Below are 10,000 nucleotides of genomic sequence, written 5' to 3' on the forward strand. Positions count from 1 at the left end.
GGAAAATATTGATTCATAAGTCCCTCAAATGCAATGGGTCCACCAAACCCGGAGCTTCCTCTGTGTAATAGAAAAGAGCAGGGAGGCTAATCAAGAGGGGGTAAGAGGGGGGAGGGGTTCACTACATTTTATTTCTGATTTCAGAAAATGAGCCAAGGCCAGTGAATCTCAATGTGAAAGGATAGTAATTCGTACTAGATAATAATTCCTACACGTCCCACAGACCCAGACACCTCCCAAGGGCTAAAGCATTGCTGCTTTATCTAATATAGGTCACATGAGGGTATGATACACTCCTACAGTACTGTCGCAGAGTGAAAAATGGGTTGAATGATTTCATAAAATTACATGACATGGCATCAGGCTTAAGTGCTAAAACGGGGCAGGAAAAAGGTAATGGTAATTGCTGTGCATATGTGTGTGCGTATAATGGTTTGCTGTGTGCTTTTATGCTTATCAGTGGTACAACATCTGGACACACGCACGGACGCATGGACGCAAGCATGCAAGCACACACGAATGCATGCACACATGAATGCACGCACGCGCACACACACGCATTCGCGCACACACAGCCACAGGCACACTAGCATGCACGCACGCACGAACGAACACATGTAAACACATGTAAACCCAAGGTTTCACCATACATCATGTACAATACGGGCTGCAGTGGCAGGATGGGGTTGCTATGAATACTACTTTGACTGATCCTTTGGTATGGTGTGTGTGTGCATGCGTGCGTGCATGCGTGCCTGGCTGTGTGCGTCACATGCATTTGCACATATAGTTTGAGCCACTGATTTTGTGCCAAGTATTCTTGCAAGGTGCAGGCCATTACCACTACTCCCCTCTAACGTCGCATGCACTATACTGTAAACCATAAGGTATGGGCAATTTGTGCATGAAAGCGGAAAAAATTATAAGTGGCTCCTACCGAGTGTCTGTCTTTGTGCATGAATTACTGTCGCACATACACTTACAATTATGTTTCTAATTCAAGAATCGCCTGTCTGGATCTCCGCTATGTCTATGACGCACACAACTCCCGCAGCACGGCACCAAATGATCTCAAATTTGGAAAGTGACTTGGCGTGGTATGGCGGGTTGCAGTGCAAAGTTTCACACCGTTTGGACATAAAAAATGAAGATATTAGTTCAACTAATTTTCACTCACAGCTTAAACTGCAGTGCAGATCAAGATGCCTGAAGAAGATCTATGATCGAAACGTTGCTCCTAATAAATTAAGTCTTTTGCAAGCAGTGTGCAGATCCTTTCCCGCTCCTATAAACTGCAGTGTAGAGTCATGGAATCAACAGCTCACCCAAAATTCTATAGTTAATTGTTTAAGCAATACGCCACGAGAGGCTGATACCGCAACAATTCCATTTTCAGCACTGAAGCGCAACATACACAAACCAGCTACACACATCTACTAAACACACTTCGCTGTCGCATTTGGGATTGTTGCCCTGCCTGGGCCGAGAGCGCACCCCTCTGCCACAAGTGTCAGTGTGTGTCTGTGTGTGTGTGAGAGAGAGAGAGAGAGAGAGAGAGAGAGAGAGAGAGAGAGAGAGAGAGAGAGAGAGAGAGAGAGAGAGAGAGAGAGAGAGAGAGAGAGTGTGTGTGCTTCTATCTATCTCAGTGTGTGTGCCTGCATTACTTACGGGGGATTGTTGCACTGCCTGCTCCGAGAGCGCACCCCTCCGCCACAGGTGCGTGAGCAGGTGCCGAACTTGGTCCAGACGCTCCATCCGCCATCATGACCGAAGGGCTCGTGAGACGACCGCCAGATACAGTGACCCTTGAAACACCACTGTAGAGGGAAGACACACACACACACACACACACACACACACACACACGGACACGTAAACCAAAAGGCTTGTGACACGACCGCAAGATACCTTTGACCCTTGAAACACCACTGTAGAGAGAACATGTGCCCATCATCTGAAGCATCACAGCAGGGGAGTGAAAGGATTAAAAGATGAATCACTCAGACACACACAGACACAGACAAACACACACACACACACACACACACACACACACACACACACACACACACACACACACAGACACACACACACAGAGAAGCACAATCTTAAATGCGGCAGCATGCCAAGCCGCTTTGTCTCCAGCTGTTTTAAAGAGCTGGACCGCACGGCAAACACAGAGGAGGAAATTAAGCTCACACCATGTCTTCCTTTTCCTGTGTTTTATATCTGGTCTGAAATTGATCCACGATCCAGGTAGATAAGCGATCTTACAGCAACACAGTAAAAACAGCGGTGTTAATTTAAGTCTTAAAGACTTGAAATTAACTGGTTGAATTTGCACTGGCTACCTGGTGGGAGATACGTAAAGCGACCGTCGAGCTGCATCGACGTCCAAACGAAAGCAGAATAGGCTAATGTCAGGTAGTTCTATTAAAATGTCCAACTAAACGTGTAATAAAACAGAATGAGTCAGCCCATATGAATGATTTAAGACTAAATAGTAATGATACCACTGTTCTGACCCCAGACAATAAAGTGGACGACATGGCATACTCTTGTTATGTTGTCTGCCCTGTTAACTGGGGTAATAGTTAGCTGTCCCTCCCAGTCTTATTTGGGTGAGTGTCTTCTCAGGCCCAGTTCAAGTCAATTTGATGCTCTAGACGAGCATCCCTTTTACTTTTTTGTGCACTTATAAATTGGCTTCTGTAAGCATAGCATTTTACTCTACCTCAGTGGGACTTTTGGGCGTTACTGGTGCCCCCAAGACATTTGGTGCCCATTTTTCTGTCTATGCCTAGCGCCAGCCCTGTGTCCTCTAATGCTTCTGCTTTCCCTTGATTCTCCAAATTTTTTTTACACAAAACCAAAGCAATTTGTGTAGTCATTCCAAACAAACCATGTCTCTCTAAAGACAGGAAGATCATTACACAGTGAAGCATACCATTTTGTTACATAATAAAATATGTGGCAACTATTTTTTTGGAGCTCAAAAACTTCCAAGCTCATTTGGTTTGTTCAATTCCCTCTTGGTGGATTATCCTGCTTTATATGCATTGACACACTGCTTTTTGGACAAACCCCTCTGGCTAAAGCCGAGACTGTATTATGACAACTGGAAAGTACACCCAATTTTAGGTTGCTCTTTTCCTCTTCAATAAATCCCTTCACCTGTCTGATATGTTCGGGCCATGTCCACATCATGAGTTAGTTAGTCAATGAATGACGTACATTAGTGATGCAAGACAGATGGATGGTTATGGGATGTCGGAATACAAAACACACAGAGAAAAATAATAGATTAAGAAGGGATGTACACTTAGTATTACAGAACAACTCTGCAATCCTAAATGAAGAAAAGATTGAAGGGTGTTGTTGCAAAACAGTGTATATCAATTTTGTAGAATGTTGGGAAATTGGCATTTTGTATTGGGTATTCCATTGCATTGCAAACTGCAGTTTGTATAGCAAGAGGAAAGAATAGCGAGCGCTCTACAGTCTTTACTTGGTTGAAGGGGTGCATCTGGTTATTCCTTTTTAGGGCTTGGCAGACTTTTGATCTATATCCAAAGCACTCTCCTTTGAGTCAAGGTGGATGAAGTATTTAAAAACCCTTTATTTTACATCGGGGTAAACATGGTAAAAACGCTGACCGGTTTCAGCCATCTGGCCTTCATCAGGGCGTGGTTAAAAACTCTGGTACATAAGTCACACATGTAAGTAAACTTTTATACAGGTTTAAAAAGTATGTTCCCAAAACATTTGAATGGCAAGAATTCACACATAGGTGATAGGATCTCTGAGTAGTCATTTCTAATAATGAAATGCAAAAAGTCAAAAATGGTGGATACACCTTTTTTTGGCAGCAAAACCTTTACACCTGAAATCTTCATTTTGTATAATTGGTGACATTAGAAAAAGCTTTCACATTGACATTAAATCCAACAATAAAATTACATTGTGGATGCTGTATTTTTTATTTACTCCCTCTGACCCCAGAACTTACACCAAAGGCATTTTGTATATTTGGCGCCATTAAAATGTTTTCACAATGAAATTAAACCCAATAGTAAAAGCATACTAACTCTCTGAACTCTGAACTTGTACCAACAGCACACAGTCGGCTAGCTCTCTGAGTACATGCCACACTGACTGAGGCTTCCTCTCACCCCCCTTACCATTGGCTCCATTTGCAATTGGATTGATGTATGTGTGGACACGGCCATTGGCCACTAATGGGAAGACCCAGAGGGGGATCAAGTAGCTTGGAGAAGAGGGGAACTGTGGTGATTTGTGCTGTAGTGCTGTGCCACAGTGGCTCTCGCTGAGTGGAGGCAGGGTTGCTGGCCCAATAACCGTACCCAGAGATCATCTACATTCCCTGGGCATGTTGGCAGCGAAAACACCAAAAGAGCATCCACTCCCCCTGGGGCACACTCCACAGGGAAAGGACTACACTGCCATGTGCTGTGATGTGACTGGCCAACAGCCTGTACCTTCAGGTCATAAAAATTGATCACCGGACTGCTGAGAAACCTGGCATTACTGCCAAATGTTCACACTGGGTTATTTATTGGGGGTCCTCATCTTGGGGTTGGGAAGCTGTTTATTTATTCATGGGAAGGTGTGGGAGGAATCAAGCAGTCATGGCACTTTTTAGCAGTTTAAGTGCCAAGCGGGGAGGGGCGTCAAGTATCAAACACTGGTGTCACTTGTATCCTTGTTGCACTTTAAATGGGAATCTACTAATGAGTGTTGTGCCGAAAACACAATTTCGTTGCCTTTTTGACAATGACAATAAAAACTTTTAAATCTTGAATCTAGAAATCTTGTGAGTGTCACAGTGGTGATGGGCGGTCCTACAGAGGAACATGGACTGGACAATTGGGAGGCACCATCATGAGACCCCAACCCCTGACAACTTTCGAAGCACCACTGGATACTGTACGATGGATACAGGCTGAATAACACTCTAGGGAAGGACCCACTACATAGTGTTACTCTGTTTTGTGTCCTAGTGATTCTAGCTGTGTAGCCACTTACCCTGTTGGGGCTCTGGTTTGTTGACAAAATGACCTCTTAATCCCGAAAGACTGAATGCGCCACAAAGGATCCACCTTCCCTGGGGTACACTCTAGCGCAGTGATTCTCAAACTTTTTCAGACCGAGGACCACTTTGTCCCCCCAAAAATGTTCAGGGACCACCTGTCAACTGAACTCACAGTTGACGGGTGCTATACAACACTGTTAATTTTGATGCAGATCACTTACTTTTTATTACATGTTTGGCTTTGTAATAATGTTACAAATATATCCTTCTGATAGCTTGTCTTGGAAAAGTAGAAATCCCTTTGCGGACCACCTGAGCTCTGTCGCAGACCACTAGTGGTCCCCGGACCACACTTTGAGAATCACTGCTCTAGCGCAGAGGCTCTCAAGCTTTTCTTTAAGAAAAGCCCCCCCACCCCAACCTAATCATAAGCATGCCAATGTGCTCTAACCCCATCATAAGCATACCAATGCCCCCCACACAACAGCACGATATTACAGATTATGAAAAGAGGCACAGGGAGAGAATAATAATTGCCTGTATCCAATTATTCCCTCAGGGGCCACTCTAGGCGGAAATTGAGCAAGGTGAGAATTATGTGCGACACAGCGAACACAGCGAGTGCCACAGTGATTCTAGCTATAAAAGGAGACAGGTGTTGGAGGATCTATGCCAGTGTTGCTGCCTACATAGACCCCAGTGGTACACCCTCTACTCTGTCATTATATGACATCCGATAAAATCAGTGTTGGTCCATGCGTCATTTCCAGTGGTCAATTATAGCAAGGAGCAGGCTTCACTCAGTGTTGATTTGAGGGTGAAAATGAAAATAAATGGGCACAGACACATTTCGGCATGTGCCTTCTTCAGTGTGCAACGCCGACTGCCTGCTGAGAGAAGGAAGTGTGTCTTTTAATGCCATCTGATTCTGGCAGTAAAAGATAGAAGGAGAAAGGGGCAGACGGCGTCCTACCAGGGATGTGTCAGACACAGACAATACATCTTCCCAAGGGCGCTGATGTCTTGGAATCAAACAGTTCGGAGAGAGGGAAAATGGTGTGCTGTGCCTCCCCATAGTGCCATACTGGGTGAGAGTAGAAAAGGTTTGTGTGTACCAGAGATGTGGACTTGTGACTTGTGACTTGGATTTGAGTCAGACTTAAGTCACAAATGGCTGAGACTTGAGACTTGACTTGGCAATATTAGGAATGACTTGTGACTTGACCTGTATGCTATCGGCTCAAGACATTACTTGACTTGACAGTTTTAGCTTGCAATGACTTGCAATGATCTGTCAAGTCTACACTTATTTCATTTTCTGTATGTGAAAATATTACTTGAAAAAAAAGAAAATTAAATGATTTGCCCTTAACCAGTACCAATAGGCCTATAGGCCTATATTTTGTTAAAAAAGAGAATGGAAAGGGGGGGGGGCATGCATAGCATTGTCGACAGGCAAGGAATTTATGACCAAAAGTAGGTGTCAAGATTGTGCATAGAATACAGTACATGGTGACTTGTTGAGGACTTGGACATGACTTGGCTTGGGTATGACCTGGAGTGCGTTACAATATGCGACCTTACCTCCTCCACTTGTGCTTGTCTCCTCGTACCAGGACGTAATATGTCATGATGACATCACTGACCACAGCATTATATTTCAATATCTTGCAAAACCTCAATTGTAAAGCCTTCTTCTCATTTGCAGTTGGGATGGTGAATGATAAATAGTCCCCCAATAGTTGTTGTGGCTAGGCTGACAGCTGGGAAACTTTATCAGTCTCTCCACGGAGGAGGGGCCAGGAGGTGGGGCGAGGAGACAAGCACAAGTGGAGGAGGCAAGGTCGCATATTGTAACACACTCTTGGACTTGGCTTGGTCAGATGTGTCTTAACTTGTTACTTGATTTGGACTTGAATGGAAGGACTTGAGAATTACTTGTGACTTGCAAATGAGTGACTTGGTCACATCTCTGGAATGAGGTTTTCAAAGTAAGAAGTCTGAACACTTAAAATCCTTTTTGTTCTCCCTTACTATTCCAGCCATGAAATAATAAGGGACAACAAAAAGGATTTTACTTTCTCACTTTCAAAACTACAGCTGGCCTTCGTCCTGCACCTTTTCCTGGGATGTGCACAATTCTCTCCTTAAACCCCATCTCTGAAGTGAATAAATCGGCTCGATAAATTACAGACCCAGCAAGCATTCACTCTGAGTCAATATCATTCGGAGCGGAGGGAAATGACTGTGCTGTGCTGCAGTGCGGGTGGTGATAATGTCTTTGGCTATAAGTGGACCGAGGGGTTGGAGGATCCATACAGGGGATGCTGTCATGAATACAGGACCCAGAAACCACCCATCATCCTTCCCTGGTCTCATTGGTCACTATGGGCCTATAGAAATTACCCACCCACCTCCCCATGCTGTGCGGCAGCTATTCTGGCTATTAGTAGAGCCGGGGGTTGGAGAATCCATACACGGGTTGCTGTCATCGTGGCTATCCTACAATATGTATAAACGTCCAACCGGGTACTTTGATCGCGAACGAGCGGTGCCCCCCTTTTTGGGGGAAAACAAACAGAATGTCTCATTAACTTACACGCAACATCGTCTAGCCTAAATTAACACCATCCATGCTTCAGTCATGGCTGTTTGGCTGTATTATTTGAGCGGCCGGTAACACAACATGTTTTCGGCATGTTGAGTGTGAACAAGGCTTGTCTACAAGTCCTTGTCTTTCTTTTATTCTTTCCCAACACCACCAATTGACTTGCATTGGCTTATCCCCCAATGTTTCCCCCCAAAAAAATGGCGTAACGCACATGGCACACGTCCGCCGTTTATACGTATGACTGGCACCCTGGGCGATGCCCCCTTTCAATGCCTCTTTTCAGTGGTCCCACCTCACAAAATTGGCAAAAAAATGCTAAGAACTGCTTACAAAAACCATCAATACCATGTTAGTACGATATACAGCTCCAGGCCTTTTTATTAGAATACCATGAAAAAGTTGATTTATTTCCATAATTCCATCAATAATGTTAAACTGTCATGGATTGTAGATTCATGTCCCAGTTTTTTAACTATTCCAATCATTATTTTTTTTAATGTCAATGGCAAAAACAGTGCATGGGAGTTATGGAAGCCCAGATATCCTTGATGCTTTGCTGTCAGCTGTTCTTGTTTGTTGACCTGGTACCCCACACTTCACTCTTCAATATACCCTGTAGATTTCCATGCCACGTTTTGGCGTTAACTCACCAGTTTAATTCTAAATAACCAGAAATGAAACCCCATTGAAAATGAATGGGGTTTAATTTCTGTTGAGTTAGAATTAAACTGGTGAGTTAACACCAAAACGTGGCATGGAAATCTTCGGGTATATTGAAGAGGGAAGTGTGGGGCACCAGGTCAACAAACAAGAACAGCTGACAGCAAAGCATCAAGGATATCTGGGCTTCCATAACTCCCATGCACTGTTTTTGCCATTGACTTCAATGTTAAACGCATCATGGCCATTATGAAGACAGAGAATGTCCTAACCAAGTATTGATCATTGCATGTTATGTAGAAAGTACCAAATTTCAACTGATTTAATGTGACCCGAATTTTGATGAAGAAAAATGTGATTTTATAACAATATTCTAATAATGCGAATTCCCCAATTCATGGGTTTTTTGAGCTGGAAGGCCAACGTATATAAAAAGAAAAAAAAATATGATTGGAATAGTTAAAAAACTGGGCCATGAATCTACAATCCATAACAGTTTAACATTATTGATGGAATTATGGAAATAAATCAACTTTTTCATGGTATTCTAATAAAAAGGCCTGGAGCTGTAACTGTAATACAGCTCACCTTCCCTGGGGCGCACTCCGTGCCGTCGACGGGGGGGCCCTTCTTGGTCTTGCAGAAGTATTGGTTGTCAGGGTGACTGCACCACAACTGCTTGCATGGGTCATAGGTGCGGAACTGTGAAAAAGGGAGAAAGAGAGGGAGAAGAGTAAATGACAGCGGAAGACAGAAAGTCAGACAGAAAGAAAGAAAGAAAGAAAGAAAGAAAGAAAGAAAGAAAGAAAGAAAGAAAGAAAGAAAGAAAGAAAGAAAGAAAGAAAGAAAGAAAGAAAGAAAGAAAGAAAGGAAGGAAGGAAGGAAGACAGGACGGAGAGAGAACAAGACAGAAACAGATAGAGAAGTGATACAGAAATTAAGACAGAAAGAGGGGATGCATGGACAGGAAGGGAGAGGACGAAACGGAACAAAAAATGAGTGAGAGAGTAGGTGAAGGCATGAACAGGAGACTGTGAATAGAAAACGACAAAAAAATACAAATGTCAATACGTGTGAGTGAGAGCATGTCTGTGGCCAAGCAGAGGATCTGAGGGGATGCTTTGGAGACTGTGGGGCTCGTTCCTCAATGAAATCTTTCCACTCACTCACTCACGTTCCTGGCTGAAGGCAGTGTGTTCGAGACCCTTCCCACTCTTTCTTTCTTTCTTTCTTTCTTTCTTTCTTTCTTTCTTTCTTTCTTTCTTTCTTTCTTTCTTTCTTTCTTTCTTTCTTTCTTTCTTTCTTTCTTTCTTTCTTTCTTTCTTCTCTCTCTCTGTCTTTCTTTCTTTCTTTCCTCTCTCTCTACCTCTCTCTACCCCTCCCTTTCTATCTTCTATCTCGCTCTCACTCCCTTTCTTGACTGCAAGACTGGTGCAAGACTATCGACCCCCAGAGAAAAATAAGAAAGAGAGAGAGGAGTCAGGGAAGGTGAGGCCTAGACAGAGAGACTGAGAGAGTGAAGGAAATGGGCTCTCAAAGGAGGGAGAAGAAGAGAGGGAGAGAGAGAGATAGGGAGGGAAGGTGAGAGGTAGACAGAGAGACAGACAGAGGGATGCAGACCAAAAAGTGTGTGAGTGTGTGTGTAAGTGTGTGTGTGTGTGTGTGTGTGTGTGTGT

General features: G+C 43.7%; 1 protein-coding gene across 1 annotated transcript in view; it reads right to left on the reverse strand.

Moving 5' to 3' along the window:
• The window catches only part of LOC134467812 (A disintegrin and metalloproteinase with thrombospondin motifs 3), a 151,560-nt gene that overhangs the window by 30,908 nt on the left and 110,652 nt on the right, over window positions 1-10,000 (reverse strand). Inside the window, exons 10-11 of the mRNA XM_063221752.1 lie at window positions 8,913-9,026; window positions 1,669-1,817 (exon numbers count right to left, since the gene is read on the reverse strand). Of these exons, the coding sequence (XP_063077822.1) occupies window positions 1,669-1,817; window positions 8,913-9,026 (263 nt within the window). The remainder of the gene's footprint in view (window positions 1-1,668; window positions 1,818-8,912; window positions 9,027-10,000) is intronic.

This window comes from Engraulis encrasicolus, chromosome 17 (genome assembly GCF_034702125.1).
Source record: "Engraulis encrasicolus isolate BLACKSEA-1 chromosome 17, IST_EnEncr_1.0, whole genome shotgun sequence".
Taxonomy (NCBI): Eukaryota; Metazoa; Chordata; class Actinopteri; order Clupeiformes; family Engraulidae; genus Engraulis; species Engraulis encrasicolus.